The sequence below is a fragment of the Syngnathus scovelli genome, chromosome 4 (genome assembly GCF_024217435.2).
Source record: "Syngnathus scovelli strain Florida chromosome 4, RoL_Ssco_1.2, whole genome shotgun sequence".
NCBI lineage: Eukaryota > Metazoa > Chordata > Actinopteri > Syngnathiformes > Syngnathidae > Syngnathus > Syngnathus scovelli.
The window spans coordinates 21,518,746-21,538,200 of NC_090850.1; the positions used below are offsets into that span (position 1 = coordinate 21,518,746).

General features: G+C 40.9%; 1 protein-coding gene across 3 annotated transcripts in view; it reads left to right on the top strand.

Moving 5' to 3' along the window:
- Positions 1-19,455, top strand: part of lrp4 (low density lipoprotein receptor-related protein 4) — a 51,638-nt gene that overhangs the window by 25,898 nt on the left and 6,285 nt on the right. For all 3 annotated transcript variants that reach the window (XM_049717033.2, XM_049717034.2, XM_049717035.2), the window contains exons 3-27: positions 4,722-4,838; positions 7,804-7,917; positions 7,997-8,113; positions 8,655-8,783; positions 9,805-9,924; positions 9,996-10,121; positions 10,848-10,973; positions 11,152-11,286; positions 11,947-12,072; positions 12,374-12,604; positions 12,718-12,874; positions 13,493-13,710; positions 15,502-15,678; positions 15,903-16,028; positions 16,210-16,418; positions 16,659-16,740; positions 16,839-16,944; positions 17,019-17,220; positions 17,520-17,709; positions 17,886-18,017; positions 18,104-18,244; positions 18,318-18,404; positions 18,478-18,649; positions 18,718-18,880; positions 19,197-19,422. In XM_049717033.2, the coding sequence (XP_049572990.1) occupies positions 4,722-4,838; positions 7,804-7,917; positions 7,997-8,113; positions 8,655-8,783; positions 9,805-9,924; positions 9,996-10,121; positions 10,848-10,973; positions 11,152-11,286; positions 11,947-12,072; positions 12,374-12,604; positions 12,718-12,874; positions 13,493-13,710; positions 15,502-15,678; positions 15,903-16,028; positions 16,210-16,418; positions 16,659-16,740; positions 16,839-16,944; positions 17,019-17,220; positions 17,520-17,709; positions 17,886-18,017; positions 18,104-18,244; positions 18,318-18,404; positions 18,478-18,649; positions 18,718-18,880; positions 19,197-19,422 (3,729 nt within the window). The remainder of the gene's footprint in view (positions 1-4,721; positions 4,839-7,803; positions 7,918-7,996; positions 8,114-8,654; positions 8,784-9,804; positions 9,925-9,995; positions 10,122-10,847; positions 10,974-11,151; positions 11,287-11,946; positions 12,073-12,373; positions 12,605-12,717; positions 12,875-13,492; positions 13,711-15,501; positions 15,679-15,902; positions 16,029-16,209; positions 16,419-16,658; positions 16,741-16,838; positions 16,945-17,018; positions 17,221-17,519; positions 17,710-17,885; positions 18,018-18,103; positions 18,245-18,317; positions 18,405-18,477; positions 18,650-18,717; positions 18,881-19,196; positions 19,423-19,455) is intronic.

The following is a 19,455-nucleotide window of genomic DNA, read 5'->3' on the forward strand; positions in this document are numbered from 1 at the left end:
AATCACCGCTGGAGTAAAATCCCCACGCGGAAAGCGTTTTATGAAGAGGTGGAGGGGGGTGCGTACGCAAACACACTGCTCTGTCGGGTTTAACTCGTAGCATCAATTCAAGGAGGACCACTGTTGAAGATAAAAAAATAAAAAATGGGGAAAAAGATACTAGTCTACTTGATTTCTGACTACTCTTGAGTTTCTTTCTAAACAGTGCAATAACTTGCTTTTTAAAATATTATTTCCAATTTTTGCAATTAATTTAATAGTGATTTTTAATATTTATTTTTTATTTACTTAACTGACATTTTTTACTTACATTTTAAAATTGTAAAAAAAAATACATGTATGTATATTTAATATTTATTTTTACTTACTTTACTGACTTTTCCTAGTTTATTTTTTTGGGTAATATTTTAAAATTAAAAAAATATTCCCAAATAAATGACCACATTTGCAATTATTTCATTGATTTTTGACTACTCGAGTTTCTTTCTAAAGAGTGTAATAGGTTACTTTTTAAAATATTATTTCCAATTTTTGCAATAAATATAATAGTGATTTTTAATATTTATTTTTTATTTACTTAACTGACATTTTTTACTTACATTTTAAAATTGTAAAAAAAAACACATGTATATATAATTAATATTTATTTTTACTTACTTTACTGACTTTTCCTAACTTGTGGTAATATTTTAAAATTCAAAAAATATTCCCAAATAAATGACCACCTTTGCAATTATTTCACGCAAACTCAGACCGTCTTAAAATATTTCTTAGACGTGTTCCTTCGAAACAAAATATGCAATAATTCATGGCAGTATTATCTACACATGTTGAAAATGTAAAGTGGTTCTCCCGGAACCATTGCCACATGTGGAAAAGTAGACAATGTACCAAAAAATAAGAAATCACCCCGCTGTCCTGGAATCCACCACTGCGCCTGGACCAGCAGGAGCACAACTGCTCCAAAAGCAGGAATGAAGACGATTAGGACCCCATCCCCACCTTCTCTGTCACGTCAATTTCTCACTTCAAACCTCCATCAGCTCATCTCAGCATCCTCTCCTCCATCCCCTTATCATGCTTCTCACCTTATTTTAATCCAAGACTTTCTCATTTCTTTCTCACAAGGTGGAATTTTTCTTGCTTGGCTCAGCATGTTTGCCTTCTCGTCCATCTCCTTACCGCCTTGTATTTTTCTTTTTTACGTCTTTCTGTCTCGAGCTTTGATCGAAGCTTTGGGCACATTAGCATAATCCCCCCCCACCTCCCCTCCCTTTTTCTTCTTCGTCCTCTACATGCCTCTGTTTTCCTCAAACTTAGTCCAGGCTGTTTTTCTTTCCGACGCTTCTTCTTTCAGTATTTACAGCCTCTTCAGTAAATGAAGCTGGCACAGGAAAAAAAAAAAAAATCTAGGCTGATACGGGCTTAGAAAGGAGATCTTTCACAAGCTAGTGAGCGGATTTAAAACAGGTTCTTCAATTTAGGATGTTGTTTTCATTTTAAACATAATTGGCATGCTTATGTAGCGTTTTTTTTTTTTTTTTTTTTTTGTCGGTTGGCCCAACCTTATTTTGAAACGCTAAAAGGGTCAAAAGTACAAAGACAAAATAATAATGTTCAAACTATGTAGTAACAAAATAAAGTTACCACATCAACTTGGGTCCCAATATTGAACTCTTGATCATCAATATGGAAATAATTTGATATTTTAATTCATCCCCTGGTGGTTATATTGAATCCAAAAATTTCGGGAAAAAAATTGAGATGACAGCAATCGGCTCCAGTAAACATGATCCGGGTAGAGAAGACGGTTTTACTCTTGGCAACTTCCAAGAAACTTTTTTTTTTTTTGTACTCCTGCCATGATCGAGTATCAGTACAGTTTGACAGCTTTGGCTCTTCAGCTCACAAATGTTCGGAATTCAGACACAGTTTTAGGGGATTGTTGGCTTTGCAATTTCACGCTCCAAAACTATGAATGATACATTGGAGATATTTGGATTCATCCAGTAGTTTGATGACTTGGATGTTTTTTTTTTTCCGTCCTAAAGTGCCCTCTGCTTCATCCATTGGCTTTAATGAAATATATTAAACTGTTCCCTCACCAGCTATATATTTTTTTAAATTCTACAATAATCATAAGCAGATGACTCAAAACCTGAGTCAACATTTTGAACTGTAAAGCTAGCAATGCAAATAGGTAAGTGACATTAAGATACACATATCAAACTTATGAATGCTTTTATGGTTGGTAGAAGTCCAGGATGTCTAATAAAACACATCAAACGGGCCGCCGCCACATACTCTGCCAAGAAAAAAAAAAAAAAAACTCAGCTGGTAGTTCTACTCTGCCCTGCCAGTGTCAAAGTTTTTATGGCTGCTGACTTGAGCTGTCTCGAATCAGATAAGGGCTCTGTGTCAAGTAAGCCCAAGCACAGGAGAAGAGATCACATCGACAAAGAAGAGAGGCATTTTCGGGCTTTTCTGGAAAGCAGCAATCATTCCCACAGGAACAATTTCGGCTGCGGTACAACAGCCTCCAGTGCCCTCCGGGTAATTTTTTCCATTGCGGTTGAGCACTTTTTTTTAAGGGGTGGGGATGGGGGACTGTATGTTTGCCACCACCAAATAAAATAAATAAATGAATAAAAATAACAGGGGCTGTATGCACAAAATGCCCCCACTAAATAAAATGAAATAAATAAAAATAGTAATTAAAAAAAAATCTGTTTAACATTTGAAAAAATAATTTACAGAAAAAAAACCTGCAACAATAATAGCAGCCAACCTAATTATTGAAAAAGCAGTTCCATGTTCAATAGTTTTATTAGGGCAAAAATGGAAGTTGTGCCAAAGCTTTTTTTAATTCCTATCAATTTTTCATTCATGCAATTCCTCAACTTCTCTTCCTTTCAAACTAATAATCAACAATTCTATTGAAGCTCATCACCCTAAATTATATGTCACAATGTTGGATGTATTCCTCAATCCGTGTGAGGAATAACATCATTCCAGCGTGATTAACGGTTTCCACAGGAGATGACAGTCATCTGCAGAAGAAATGACATTTGACGGACACATAAAGCATACCTTTCCTGAAAATCCTTCGCCTCCTTCTTTGTGCTCCTCCATCATTCTCGGGAGTCCACATCTGTTTTCTCCACAAGGTTTTTCTTTCTTAAGACGTTGGCTTGATGTGTTGAGCCCCGGTGATAAGCAGCTTTAAGACAGATATATTGCTCCCATTAGAGGCACTTGATTCCGCTGCTCTACAGGAAAGAGCGCCCCATTAACTTGCTGCTCAAGGCCACTTAAAGATGCACACACACATTTCATTTCCAGCACGTACACTTGCGGACTTTTTTTTTTTTTTTTACTCGGCTGAATTCTCTCATGAATGATCGATAGCGTTGCTGCATTTCTGTGGCCAAAAATGATAAAAAAAAAAAAAAAAAAAGTCTCCATTATACAGTCAAATTTGCAGGCCAATACTTATTTATATAACATCAAAGAATGAATATTTGGGTTCTCTCTAGATCATAACAGATATGCTTCGGATAGATTAAAGGGAATGAGACTTAATATTTAGTTGCAAAGCCGGCAAGAATCACATCGAGCCTCAAACTTTTGCCGTCTTGTTTTTTTTTCGGCTTTAAAATGAGGCCCTTCCACTTGTTTTGTTTTGCAAAGTACTCCCCGGAGTCTCCTCCTCTTCCTCACCCTGAAGAATTGTGTGTGGGTTTAACAAATTTACCACTTGCTGGTAATGATTTCACAATCATCGCAAAGAGGAAAAAGGTTCAAATACAGTCAGTCGATTCCCCGGAATGCGTTCAAGTACCACCAAAGGGAAACGTGAAATGTTATGAGGGTTTTATGAGTGCGTGGGTGTGCACATTTGTCAGTCTCAGTGGGAAGGAATGCATTGGTAGCAAATCTGAATTAAGCGTAATCTGTTTGATAAGAAGAAGCAAGAGAGCTCATCAACCATCCGACGATGCCCCGGGTGGATCCTCCTCATATTGAGACGGGGAAAAAAAACAACAACAAGGTGTGCCTTGTGAGAGTATCTCACCAATCACTCTTAATGGAAAATTTCCATCCATCAAACGCGGAGAAAATGTCGAGGGATTGGGCAAACAAGTTCTGTCCGATGATGTCTCGCCGCCGTTATCTTGAATAATGTAAAATCCAAAGCAAGGGTATGTGGGTCAGTGGGGCTTTACTTTACCCGAGAGACGGGCGCCACGCCCCAACACACACACACTTAATTCACTCCCCGAGTTGTCTGCCTGTCTGCCATGGTGGTTAACTCGCTCGGTGACGTCATGCATTTTTCATAAAGTCTGCAAAGCCCGGTCAATATTTAATATCTGCTATTGACAAGTCGAGGCCGGTGGCAAGACAAGCAGCCTCCACCCCATCCTCCTCCTACTTTCATCCATCTCTGGGCCGGCCGTAATTAAATTAGCTCTGTCTGACAAAGAGCCAGTCATTAGACAGTGAGGAGCTGCACTTAGAACGGATATGAAGTTACGCAGGAATGCGTTGACTTGAGCTTGTAACAGAATGTGACCATGTGGAAGAGAACAACAACTGAAGTTAAAAAAACAAAACAAAAGCAAACCTTTCCAGCAATCTACACACCCTCATTTCTGCTGCGTAAGCGTTTGTTTATCTTTGACATTAACGGACGTGTTTGGCTTTTTTTTTTTTTGCAGTGCTTCCCACCTGCTCGCCACTGGACTTCCACTGCGACAACGGAAAATGCATCCGACGTTCGTGGGTCTGCGACGGCGACAACGACTGCGAGGATGACTCGGATGAGCAGGACTGTCGTAAGTGCTCGTATAAATATTACAAAGAGAAACACACTGATTGCATAAATAAAAAAATAAATAAATAAATAAATAAAAGAACAAATAAATAAATAAAAGAACGAATGAATAAATAAATGAATAAATAAATAAATAAACGAACAAATAAATAAATGAATTAGATAGATAGATAGATAGATAGATAGATAGATAGATAGATAGATAGATAGATAGATAGATAGATAGATAGATAGATAGATAAGCGTTTCTTGTACTTATGTGGCCTCTCATTTTAAAAAAAAATATTTTGAGGCCATTCATCACAAAATGAGAAACACCATCGACAGTCTTCTTAATGTATTATTGATAACTAAGTGAAATTTAGGTGCTGTATCATCAATATTTTGAATTTGTACCGTTTCCACTGCAACCACTTTTATTGAAAAAGTTAACTCGAGATGGGTAAGATTTCTCCATATCAATAAATTCCATCCGGCGGATGAATAAACTGTGTTGAAATATGCCGGCCACATGAATTATGTATCAACAGACGACCCAGAGTTGAAGTCGATTCGGGCCAACTAGTTTGTTGCTTGAATTGGCTGCTGTAAAATACACACCACCGAGATTGGCCCATGACCATTTCAACTATTTTTTTTATTGACTCAGAATGTTAAAGCTGGGCAGCGTGTACAGGAAAGTGAGTCATGTGCTAAAAAATAAAATAAAAATTATAATCATCAAGGATTGATATTGATAAAATGGTTGCGCAAGGTGAACTGTAGCTGCAGAGGACACTGACTAAACATCCTCAACGTTGGATTACAGAAAGCGATCTATGATCGTTCGGTCCGTGTAAAGATTCTATTTAATCACTTTGTGCTTTCCCCCCTGATGGCAGTAAGGGTCACTAAGTGCCCTTTAAAAATCCAATTTCATCACATACAGTACAGATCAATACAAATTGTCTCCCCCCTTCTTATCATAAGATGCAATAAAGAAGATTTTTTTTTTAATGATCAGCTTGTTTTCTACCAAGCGTCTCTTATTTGTGTGTAGAATATACTAACTGTAAGTGCCACTTTGTATTTGAGCCTTTTGTTGCGCTTTGCAACTCAATTATTTACCGAGTTGACTTCTAAAGGAGGCAGACCATGAAATTTGTAAAAAAAAAAAAAAAGACAAGCAAGCACTCATCAAAGACTGCCAATGGACTTGTCTTTTGTGAGACGCCTTTTAATTTTTTATCTTGCAGCAAAAAAATTTCCCCCAAACTACTTATTATTTTATGCATTTTTCCTGTTTTTTTCCCCCTTCCGCACATTTTTTTTCCTTTTATTTAATTATTTAGACACAGTGACCTAAAGAGTCTGTCACATTCACACACACAAACAGAATTTTTATTCATGCTGTGTTTGTCAGTGATTCTATTCGTTAAAAAAAAAGAAAACTCCGGGGGGAAGCAAAAAAATAAAAGCAAGCACACGTTCAGGAAGCCAGGTAATGAGTGAGCACCCTTTGCCCTTTGCCGTTTGGCAGCTGGGTGACTGATAAGGGTCTTGAGGGCTTGTTCACCTTTGACCTTCCTTTGTTTACCTCGCTGATGGCAGCAAATAACACAAGCATTGGGGGAGTGGCTTTTACGTTTTCACATATCGATTAAAAAACATTCAAATTAGTTTGGGATTTTACTTTTATAGTGCCTTTGACTTTTTCCTACGACCATTCATTTTCACGTAGACAAGACGGCACTCAGCTAAATCTGAATTCCGAGAATTGTGCCACTTCCACAGGGCATAGCATATCATAGATCTATGAGCTATACCCTTCAGCTGCTCGCATTCCAGGACCGCTTTGTATCATGTCACTGGCGTCCCCCGTTGACTCACACTTTGAAGCAGGAGCTTAAAAGAACTCAAACAAAGCTGAGATCTCTGCTCTCTCGACATCTCCGTGTTCCTCGCTCTGGCTTTATCTTTTTCTGTTTGTCTATCACACAAACACACAGAAACATAGACAACAATGATAAATTATAGATCGCCATCTGCCTCGAGCTATTCGTCATTGGTTCCCCTTGACTAACGGGTTTACTCTGCCCCCGGGCTGGCGAAGCTTGGATTTGCTATCGATTCAGCGGCAGCCACTGTAGACTGTGTTTTTTGAAAATCCATTCGGGGCTTTAATCAATAAGGGTGTGATTAATTAAAAAGCCAGATGGAGGAGTTTGGCTTAGCGAAAAGGGTTTAAAATAGAGACAATGTGAAAGTCACGGTGTCAGAAGTTGCGACTTTTTACTTAACGACCTCATGTAGGCAGAGGCCACGGATGACGAACGTCTTTTATGTCCAGTCTCAAGGTTAACTGTCTTGTGAAATTGCATTTCCTTTTATATTGCAGTCAGGGTTCCCAATTAAGGCATAAATCAAGCTGTGAGCCTTAGCAGGGGTAGTTGTAAATTTCAACCGGGTTTGCATATAAATCAAATGGGATATTATTCCGCTTATTGATTTTTGTTTTAAATGAATTCTCCAAGTGATACATTGCATCAACGTGGCTATAAATTTGATGAGATAGACTTTGTAGAACTGGCTCTGTTTTCCACTTGAATAAGTTTGTCATAGATATTTTTTGGGGGGGATGGCAAGACACTTACATTGAGCGCTGAATTTTAATTGGAATGAAAAAAAGCAAATGTAATAGAAACCCCTCAATCAATATCAGGCCAAATCAAAATTTAAAGTTGAAAAAAAATAAAATTTAAAACAAAAAAAGTAAAAAAAAAGTAAAATATAAAATAAAAAAAAGTTAAATTTCATTCTGATTTAGATATTTTTTTTAAAATCACGTCGTTGGTTTAATTTAAGTGGAACAACAACCTTAACTACTATGTTTAATAGACGACGGAACCCCACCCCGATAAATCATTTACATTAATCTGTGTCATTTTGTGTCCGCTATAATGCAATTTGGCAATCTCGTTCTCCAGCTCCTCGAGAATGCGAGGAAGATGAGTTTCAATGCCAAAACGGTTACTGCATCCGCAGCCTCTGGCACTGCGATGGAGACAACGACTGCGGGGACAACAGTGACGAACAGTGCGGTGGGTACAAAAGGTCACCAGCGTTTCTGGTAAGCACATGATTCGAGAACGCTAACACTTTCCATTTGGGTCTTTCTAGACATGCGCAAATGTTCAGACAAGGAATTTCGCTGCACTGACGGCAGCTGCATTGCTGAACACTGGTACTGCGACGGGGACACGGACTGCAAGGACGGGTCTGACGAGGCAAATTGTCGTAAGTTGCTGGGCCCCAAAGAGTGACGAGTTCTTCTCAAAGAAAATTTTCTTTTCTTTTCTATTACCTACTTCAAATTTGGCAACCATTGAAATTCTTAACCCATCTATCAAGGTGAAATAAATGTTGGAGTGCAGTGATTGTCAATCGGTGGACCGCGGCCCTCTAGTGGTCCAGTATTACAGGTGATCCGTGAAATTGGAAATAAAAAAATGACGTTTTAAAAAAATATATATATATTACTTAGACTTGATTTATTTTCCAGCTAATTTTGTGACTCATTTACCCATCCAATTATGTTTCCCAAGAAATATTCAAATAGTCTAAATAGGTGTATCCTCCTTCGGTGCAAAACAAATAATATTGTATATTATATAATAATCTAATCCTGTTCTAGTGAATGAATAGTGAATGCAGACACTAAAGACTTTGTGCATTATGATCTTCAATCGTCTTTCATTTCTAACAGTACTTCAAAGTGCTCCTGACAGTCCAAAGCTCTTTCTAAATACTGTCATCTGTTTCCCGTATGTGTGAGTAGCTTCAGATGTGATGGCGGCCACCTGCAGCGTTGAAGAGTTCCAGTGCGCATATGGCCGCTGCATCCTGGACATCTATCACTGTGACGGAGATGACGACTGTGGAGACTGGTCGGATGAGTCGGATTGCTGTAAGAAAGTCACGACTCTAGTACTTTAAAATTGACTGATTTCTCGGTAAGGTAGTCAGTATTATTTTTTTTTTCAGCCAAAAATCGGCATAAAAAATCTGGCTCTATTCATTTCGCTTTTTTTCCACTCGTTTATTAAAAACATAATGACTGTTCTGTTCCGACATATATACACACACACGTTTGTTCTCTCGTCCACCTCCTCACTCATTCACTTTTCCGCACACATTCTCATCGTTTTTCCGTCTGATGTTTTTATCTCCACGGCGATAAGCGCGACTTCAAAGTTTCCCGTCATCATTTGAGTGTCACCAAGGTCGTGGCTGCCTAAACGCTTCTCTCTGTTCCAGGTTTCTCAATGCCGCTGCCTGCTTTACTCGTTTTACAACTTGAATCCCACGCTTAACCATTTCATTCAACAGCGAGGAAAAAAAAAAAAAAAAGAATGTCGAGCACACATACTGGAAGCATTCCTCCGAGGCATAAAACATCCTCGCGTAGCATTCCATACAATCTCCCGACACATGAAGGCTTCTTTGTTCGGGGAAAACAGTTTCTGTCTTTCCACTTGTCATGTGTTGTTGCTAACGCTGATACTCCTTCTGGCTACATTGCAAAGTTCTGAAAGTCAAAGGGGATCAATCGAGTATCCCACCTGCTGTTTTGATCACCTCCATTTTCTCCACCCTCTTCTTTTGCCGCTAGCTTTATCTGTGGCCCCCTCTTCAAGGGGAACAGACGCGTGCTGTCAGGAGAAAACATGTCAGAGAAAAAGGCGGCCATGATTTAGGAAGCGTGCGTTTGATTCCGCTTTAATCTGCCTTCCCACCTCCGCCCTCATCTGCTGCCAGCTGGAGCATCTCTTCCATCTTTAATTGCAAGTCGTGATATATGATCTGGAGAAGGGAGGCAGGGAGTTGCGCAATAAATGGAACTCTTAGTCACTTAGTGAGGATTTTCTCGTTTCCTGCTGAATTTTCGTCTTTTATTTTAACAAGACGTATGTGTGGATTTTTTTCAGCGTCCCACCAGCCATGCAGGTCGGTCGAATTCATGTGCAGCAGCGGGATGTGCATCAACGCGGGCTGGAGGTGCGACGGCGAGTTCGACTGTGACGATCAATCCGATGAGCTGAATTGCAGTGAGTAGCCGCATTTTTGCATACCCCGTTGGTCGTCTTCCCGTCACACTTAATTCATTTTTCTCCCGCAGCCACGTCCATGTGCACAGCTGACCAGTTCCGGTGCGGAACAGGACGCTGCGTCCGGTTGTCATGGCGATGCGACGGCGAAGACGACTGTTCAGACCGCAGTGACGAAGAGGGTTGTGAAAAAGCTGGTGAGACTGTGCTTGTTATCATCGTGTCAGAAGCTAAATATAGGACGAATTTAAGTTGTAGTCATGGCAACAGTGGAACTCTCCAAAAAAGTGTTTTGAGTTGAGCCTGAGTGTCTCTGTGGGTTTATAATCCCACCAATTGTTTCAGGAAACACATGCACAAATAACGTAGTTATTGATTAATTTTAATTCAATTTATTTTAATTTTTTTATATCATTAAATGTAAAATATATGATATTTATTTTTAATTTTATTTTATTTTCCCTGTTTGTAGTCGATGAGCCGCTCCTCGTGCAGGCTGTAACTTGCTCCTGGAGATTGCAGGGGGATTTCAAAGCTTTCAATCGCTTGAGGGCCCAAAACATCATTGAAGTGTTATTTTTGTACAATCACGTGCGGAAACATGACTCGTCCACGATGCAATCCCCGATGTACACCACATATGAGCTAATCTGCTTTTAATTGGATATATACTGATTCATTATGCCGCTACGTTTTTGTGTATACTTAAATAGATAAATTCATTAGACACTAATGATGATCCTTTGTAGTAATTAACTCAGTGATAGGCTTACTGTATATAATTAACAGCCTTATATGCTTCCTGAAAATTAAGAAGGAAAAGTACAAGAGCCAAAGAGAGAAAATGGGTCATCCCAGTAGGAACATTTACGACAACTTTGTTATGTCATCACAAAATGGGGTTCTTGTTGGTGTCACCGCAGAGACATCACCTTGTGCCCCGGACCAGTTCCAGTGTGGGAATGGGCGCTGTATCGGCCAGAGGAAGGTGTGCAACGAGGTCAATGACTGTGAAGATGGCACGGATGAACTTCCACACCATGAATGTCGTGAGTCGACCGTGTTTTAGCAACTTTGCCAACCGAACGTGGCTGGAAGGAAGTAGCATCCCGGCCAACTGGGGATTTCAAAAACACAAATACTCCAGGCGGAATCTGGCTGCCGGGATGTTTGTATACACAGTAAGTCAGTCGGCAATGTTTGTGATTCTTCAATGTTACCATTCAGGTCCACGCTCCAGTGACGGCAACTGCAACCAGAATAACGGAGGGTGCTCCCAGAAGTGTCAAATGATCCGAGGACTGGTCCAGTGCACCTGTCACACCGGATACCGACTGATGGATGACGGAAGATCCTGCCAGGGTATTTATTTGTGTGTGTGTGCGTGTTGACACAATTGATATCTTTGACACAGCAATGACTGCTCAGTTGTTTAGTTATGTTGTGTGTCATTACACATTCCTGAAACCCGAGAGACAAGGTGGTGAACAGCGAGATAAAAATAGCTCAATTTAAAATTTTGTTTTATTATTTTTTATTTATAATTATTATTATTATTAATAATTTTTAATATACATATATATATATATTTTGTAATATATATATATATATATATATATATATATATATATATATTAATATAATTGTTTTTATTTATAATTATTTTTATTTTTATAAATTTTTAATATATATATTTTATTATTTATAGCACTATTTATAATGTAAATCGCACTGCCAATTTTGAGAAAATTTTGAATGCGCATTATAATTTGAAAAATACAGCGACAGTATGATGCAATATGCTAAAGCCCGTGTGATTTCGCTTGGACGCCTAAAGTTGTCTGATAAGTTAAGAAATGAGATCTCATAAAAATCCATCTTTGATGACTTCCACGTTCTTTTATCATGCTACGAGGTCATGACCTTGAATGGTTTTTGAACCCTCCAGATGTTCCATTGTGACAGCTTTCCATCCCGCCCCCTTCCCTTTTTCTTTTTGCCTCCACGGTTTGTGCGTTCCAGATGTGGACGAGTGTGCCGAAGAAGGCTACTGCAGCCAGGGATGCACCAACGTCGAGGGCGGCTTCCAGTGTTGGTGCGTTCAAGGTTATGAACTGCGGCCTGACAAGCGGAGCTGCAAGGCGCTGGGTAAAGATGCACTCTTCTCTAACTTTCACCACAAGGGCAAAAACCTCTTTGTTTATATTTTCCTCAGCAGTAACTCTATCCATTTGCTGGCTCCGGGGCTTGCAAATTCTGAAGGTCTGGAGTAGATTAGATGATGTGAGAATTGAGTGCTGGTACATCAGCCCATCAATCTGTTGCAGAACCCAAATACTGAGTCACTGTCAGATGCAATGAACCTTACGAAGTCGGGGGGGGGGGGCATCAATGCTGTTTTTCCGTTTCCATTCTCATCCCCTTATTTTTGTTTTGTTTATTTTAACAGGTCCAGAGCCGGTGCTGTTGTTTGCCAATCGAATCGATATCCGTCAAGTCCTGCCTCACCGCTCCGAGTACACGTTGCTACTCAACAACCTTGAGAATGCCATCGCTCTGGATTTTCATCACAGCCAAGAGCTGGTTTTCTGGTCCGACGTGACGCTGGACCGCATCATGAAAGCCAACCTCAACGGCTCCAACGTGGAAGAGGTCGTCTCGACGGGCCTGGAGAGCCCAGGTGGGCCCCGCAGTTCTTATTTTCCAATGGTTCCTGTCAATGCAGTCATGGCAACTAAAAAATTTCATTTCTATATCCAGTATATTAAAATCGATCGTTTTTCTCTCAAACAGGCGGGCTGGCTATTGATTGGATCCACAACAAATTGTACTGGACAGACTCGGGCACATCCCGCATCGAGGTAGCCAACCTGGATGGGACTCATCGCAAGGTGTTACTGTGGCAGAACATGGAGAAGCCCCGGGCCATTGCGCTGCACCCTATAGAGGGGTAAGGCGCTCCAGCACGCACACACATGCTAAATGATTCACCGCAGATGCTTTCAAAATGTGCACACCATCCTTTCTGGATGCGTCCCAGTTGTAGTCCAGTTCCACAGCGGGGATTAGGCTTTGGCAGTGCTGCACAGTGCCCACAGGCAAGTGTGGATGGAGCAAAAATTTCATACAAGAAGTGCTGGCTGAGATTCCCTGACTCGACTCAATGTCGCAGTGGCAGGAAAAACACATGCCAGATGAAGCCATTGAAAAATGTCAACGCAGAACACTATATTTTCCGGATTATAAATCGCCCTTTTTTTTCATAGTTGGGCTGCGGTTGCGACTTATACACAGGAACGACTTACGTGTGAAATTATTTACACATTATATCATTTCACGTTATTATATATGTCTTTTTCTTATTTTTATGTATTTTATGATTAATATGACTCCGGAGTGACTTATAGTCCGGAAAATACGGTAATCGGTTTTTCGGCAGTCTTACAGACATCTAAAAGTACTCAACCGACTGGACTTGAATTTTTGTCCCAAATAACTAACTGATTCTGTCCCAGAGGTCTTAAAAAAAAGAGCCATCTAATGTCGATGCTGTTGTTTTGTTCTTCAGTAAGATCTACTGGACCGACTGGGGCAACACGCCTCGCATCGAATACGCCAATATGGACGGCTCCAATCGCCGAGTCATCGCCGACACTCACTTGTTCTGGCCGAACGGCCTGACGATCGACTACGCCGGCCACCGCATGTACTGGGTGGACGCCAAGCACCATGTCATCGAAAGAGCCGACCTGGACGGACGCAATCGTAAAGCTGTCATCAACCAAGGCAAGTTTTTAAACAAATATTGTTCCCATTTGGAATAATAAAACATACTTTGACAGGCGATGCTATATTTATAAAAGAAAGTATTTTTCGACTGTTTTGAAACACAAAACAGCGCCAGTCAAGAGTGTTCAAGTAGGGGGCGGGGGGGTCGGCGTGTGTTTGCGTGCCCGCGCCATTGTGCGGGTGAGCACTCCTTAATGATGTGTGCTCGGAGGATAAAAGGCTGTAATTGGCCCTGTCCGTTTTCCAGAACCTCTGTTTGCTCAGACAACACACAGGACAAATGGGACGTGTGTGTGCGTCTGCTCATTTCCACTGGCCGGGCTTCTGCGCCAAGGAATTTTAATGACTATCTCCCTACAGTCACCTACAGTTGCGTTTCATACTTCAGCTGGCTATGCGCCAACTTCCTGCAGTAGGCGGGTGTGGCGGTTTAATCTTTTACCAGCCTACACACCTGTGGACCCCTAGGGTGGGGGCAAGGACAAGATGAGGGTTCCGTCGGGGGGGTGTCAACTTGATCTCGGAGCAAATGTGCCTCGAGTTATTCGGCACGGTAAAGACGCCTCTTTCACAATGAGTGAGTCGTCTTTTTTATGCGGGGTAATTTGTCCTCAGGGACGTAGACGAGAGAGCGACGGAACAGAGCGTCCTTGTGGCGAATAAAAAAGATGTTTTGTAAAAAAAGTACTTCATATTTCTCTGACAGGTGCTATCATCCTGTGCTAACTCGACACTACATGAGGCACATTAAAAATTGTACTCTAATACCGTATTTTCTGGACTATAAGTTGTAGTTTTTTTCATAGTTTGTCCAGGGGTGCGACTTATACTCAGGAGCGACTTACATGTGAAATTATTAACAAATTATTTCATTTCACATGTTATTTTCACACTAAACCACATAAAGAGGGTCTGGAATAATTGGAATTGCAACTGACGATGAGCATACCCTACCTTCAACCTGTTGTTGCCTATTCTTTTTTTATTTTAAATTGCCTTTCAAGATGACATGTCTGTTCTTGGTGTTGAATTTTATCAAATACATTTCCCCCCCAAAAATTCTACTTGTACGCCATTTCAATTCTTTTTCTTTATTATGCATTTTATGACTGGTGCGAGTTATAGTCCAGAAAATACGGTAGTCTGATTCATCCCGTCAGCCATTAAGCACCAGAAACTTCAGTCAAGTACAAAGTAGTAAAAAAAAAAAAAAAAAAAGCCCACACGCAAAAGTTGGTTATGTAATCCCTTCCGCTCTGATCCAAGCACATTTATGTCCATCTGGAAGCAATGCTTGCTACTATCAGTGATGAGTGGGGCAGATTCCGCAGTGGTGTGTGTGTGAGGTGCCACATGTAGGTTAAAGGGGACATTATTGTGAAGGCTCGGCGCAGCGTTCGATGCCCCGTCGGCTCGCAGCTGCTCGTCCAGCTGTCCCGGAAAAGAACAAGAGCAGAGGGGACGAGAAGTACGTGTTGATGAGATGGGAGAAGGTGACCATGACAAAACTAGTTTCCTCTATGGCTTTTGTGATTCACTGGAGGGAAGAAGGTCCATTATTTGTCGCCCTCATGTTGAGATAGTATCAGAAAACACAGGCACACCTGGACCTGACCGAATTTCGGAATCCATGAAAGGACTCTGCTCTGTCGCTCTGGCAACTGATGGAACATAATAACACCAGTGAACACTGCAGTCCTTAAAATTTGAGAGGATTTTTTTTTTTTAGCAACTGCTGCCCTTGTTGAATGTTCTCATTAGTCATTTTTTCTGTCTTCTCCATCTTAGGCCTGCCTCACCCGTTTGCCATCACTGTGTTTGAGGACAGCCTCTACTGGACCGACTGGCACACCAAGAGCATCAACAGCGCCAATAAATTTACTGGCAAGAATCAGGAGATTATTCGGAACAAACTGCACTTCCCCATGGATATACACACTTTGCACCCACAGAGGCAACCTGAAGGTCAGTGACCAACTACGAAATGTTGGATGCTTGCATAAAAATTTTTTCTTTCATTTTTGGGAATAAATTATTCTCTACTCTTTTTTTTCAACCTTTTTAGCTTTCTTTTTAGCTTTCTTTTTAAAACTTTTTTTTAATTAATTACCATTTAGATTTGTTTTAGAATACAACATACATTTTCCCCCAATTTTGTTTTTTACTTTTTGTGGTTCGCTCTGTTGTAGGGGGAAAAAACCGCTGCGGTGCTAACAATGGAGGTTGCAGCCACTTGTGTCTCCCTGGCAACAAGACTTATACCTGCGCTTGCCCAACTGGTTTTAAAAAAGTGGACCACAGCAACTGCGCTAACAGTGAGTTTACTTCTTCTAACTATCCACATTAATATGGAGATAGAATAAATAAACCAGTCACATCGTCTTATTCATTTTTCAAAATAAAAATGGTGATTTATGAGTGGTGTACATTGTGTTGTTGTTGTTGACCCATTGTTAAAAATAGAATACTGACAGAAGACCTTTGGTCTTTAATCAGGTCTTGACAAGTTCCTGCTTTTTGCCCGAAGGACGGACATCCGACGAATCAGCTTCGACACAGAGGATATGTCAGATGATGTCATCCCTCTGGCTGACGTGCGCAACGCTGTGGCACTGGACTGGGATGCCAAAGATGGCTACATCTACTGGACGGATGTCACCACTGACTCCATCAACAGAGCTCTTTGGAATGGCAGCAAGCAGGAGGTAAGCAAAAAATTCTTCCAAATGGACCAATTCTGTGTGGTTTATTCCGTGCCAACTTTCAGCAAGGCAGGAAGAGTTTTACTTTGGTACAATACTGCCACCTAGCGATGAAGTGTAATTTATCTTGATGAAACCCATTGAAGAGTACAGACAGCTCCATAACAAAAAAAATCAAATTTGCAATGAAGTCTCCAGTCTTGTGAATGATATTAAAAGTTTGGTTTTTTTTTTTTTTTGCAGGTTGTGGTGGATACCAGTCTGGAGAGTCCAGCAGGTTTGGCTATTGATTGGGTGACCAACAAACTCTACTGGACTGATGCTGGTAACCAAAACAGTTTTACAAATTAATTTAGATTACATTATAATACATGGACTGAAAATTTGATTTATATCATGTTTTTTTTTTTTTTTTAAATCCAGGCACAGATCGTATTGAAGTTTCTAATGCCGATGGGAGCATGCGGACTGTCCTCATATGGGAGAACCTTGACCGACCCAGGGATATTGTTGTGGACCCGATTGGAGGGTGAGCATATTTAAAAATATGAGAGACCCTACGCTCCAGGAATTCCTCAAATGTTGATTTTTTTTTCCTCACAGTTTCATGTACTGGACTGACTGGGGCGCCAACCCAAAGATTGAGCGTGCAGGGATGGACTCGTCTAGTCGTGGAGTCATCATCTCTTCCAACTTGACATGGCCCAACGGACTTGCCATTGACTACGAGACTAAAAGGCTGTACTGGGCCGATGCCGGCATGAAGACAATTGAATATGGGAACTTTGATGGTTCGGAACGACAGGTTAGAGAGGATTTATTTATCTATCTATTTATTTTTATTTATTTATTTATGTATTTATTTATTTATTTATTTATTCATGTATTTTATTTATTTTATTATTTTATTTCATTGTATTTTATTTATAAATATTTATAAATATACTTATAAAGCAGTAGAAAGTTTGAGGTACTCTTTATTTTATTTCATACTATTTTATTTTATTTTATTTTTGTTTCCGTAACAGTTTGAAGGACTCTCATTGAAAAATCCCAAAACCTGGTTTTGCTTGAGTAACGATTAATCAAAGTCATCCGATCCAGGTTCTGATTGGCAGTCAGCTGCCTCACCCCTTTGGCCTCACCGTACACGAAGACATGCTGTACTGGACTGACTGGCAGTCCAAGAGCATCCAGAGTGCTAACAAACTAACCGGTCTGGGTCGGCACACACTTGCGGAAAACCTGGAGAACCTCATGGATATCCACATGTTCCAGAGACACCGTGAAACCGGTGCGTGTTCCCCTAATTAAATATTTTTTAGTCAGCCATTGCTTAAAACAACTTGTTTCATGTCCTTTTCAAAAACTTTGACAAATCTAAGCACAGAAAACTTCTTTTACGATTTGCCGAGAAAGGAAGCGTCGTTTGTGAGCTGAATTTTTTTTTTTGTGCTCCTCCACTCGTAGTACACAACCCATGTGCGGTGAATAATGGAGGTTGTAGTCATCTCTGCCTGTTGGCTCCTGCTCCCAAAGCCTACAGTTGTTCTTGTCCCACTGGCATCAACCTTCAAGCAAATGGAAAGACCTGCATGCCTGGTATGAACCTTTTTTTTTTTTTTTACACAAGCCCTCTTAAATAAATTGTTGCCATACTTAAAAAAATATATTTTTTTTTTCAACAGGAATGAACAGCTTCCTGATCTTTGCACGGCGAACGGACATTAGAATGGTGTCTTTGGACATTCCCTATTTCGCCGACGTGGTTCTCGCCGTCAACACGTCCATGAAAAACACCATTGCTATCGGAGTGGACCCGCAAGACGGTTTGTGTGTCCTTTCGAAAAAGCTGAGCTCAAGTTTCAGTGAAGTAGGTGATCAATATTGGCTCTTCTGCAGGCAAGGTGTACTGGTCGGACAGCACGCTTAAAAGAATCAGCAGAGCCAACGTCAATGGAAGCGCTCATGAAGACATCATTTCTTCAGGTGACGCCTGTTCGGAACTCAATTTCAAGCGCAGCATCAGTATGACGAGATCCTTCTACGTCTCTCTCTGCAGGACTGATGACAACTGACGGTCTGGCAGTCGATGCAGTCGGCCGGAAAATTTACTGGACCGATACAGGAACCAACCGGATAGAAGTTGCTAATCTGGATGGCTCCATGAGAAAAGTTCTGGTGTGGCAGAACCTGGACAGCCCTCGTGCCATTGCTCTTTACCATGAGATGGGGTGAGACTCATATATATTTCGACTCAGGATGTTTACATAACTTTGTAACCTGTCTGTGGATCTCTTAGTTATATGTACTGGTCGGACTGGGGCGAACATGCTAAGCTGGAGCGCTCAGCGATGGATGGTTCTGATCGAGTGATCCTCATCAATAACAACCTGGGATGGCCCAATGGTCTTGCCATAGACATGGCCGGCTCGCAGTTGTTGTGGGCTGATGCTCATACTGAGGTGAGTGTTGACTCCTTGTTCCTCACTTTGTTGTGCTTGGACAAAATTTTAGTGATGGGGAAAATGAAGCTTCAAATTCGCTTCATGAACAAATGGGTGTATTTTTTAGTCCTCTAGTTGGCACTGTTGGGTTGAAAATATGTTGACTTGCAATTTTGTAAACCCCTTTATTTGAACCAACAGTGCCATCTAGAGGAGTCAACAACTGGTTCATGAAGCATTTTTGAAGCTTCATTTTCCCATCACTTCAAAACGCTGTACTTGATGGAAGATGATATTACTGAAATCATCTTGTCCACCCTCTTACCCTCCGTAGCGCATCGAAGCTGCCGATCTGAACGGTCAGAACCGCCACACCCTGGTGACGCCAGTCCAGCACCCGTACGGTTTAACCCTCTTAGGCTCTCACATCTATTGGACTGACTGGCAGAGCCGCAGCATCCAGCGGGCAGACAAGAACTCCGGCGAGAACGCTATCACTGTTCGTTCCAACCTGCCTGGTCTCATGGACATTCAGGCTGTGGACAGAGAGAGAGCTCTGGGTAAGTCTTGTATGAGCATCTCTTCTCCTGCAG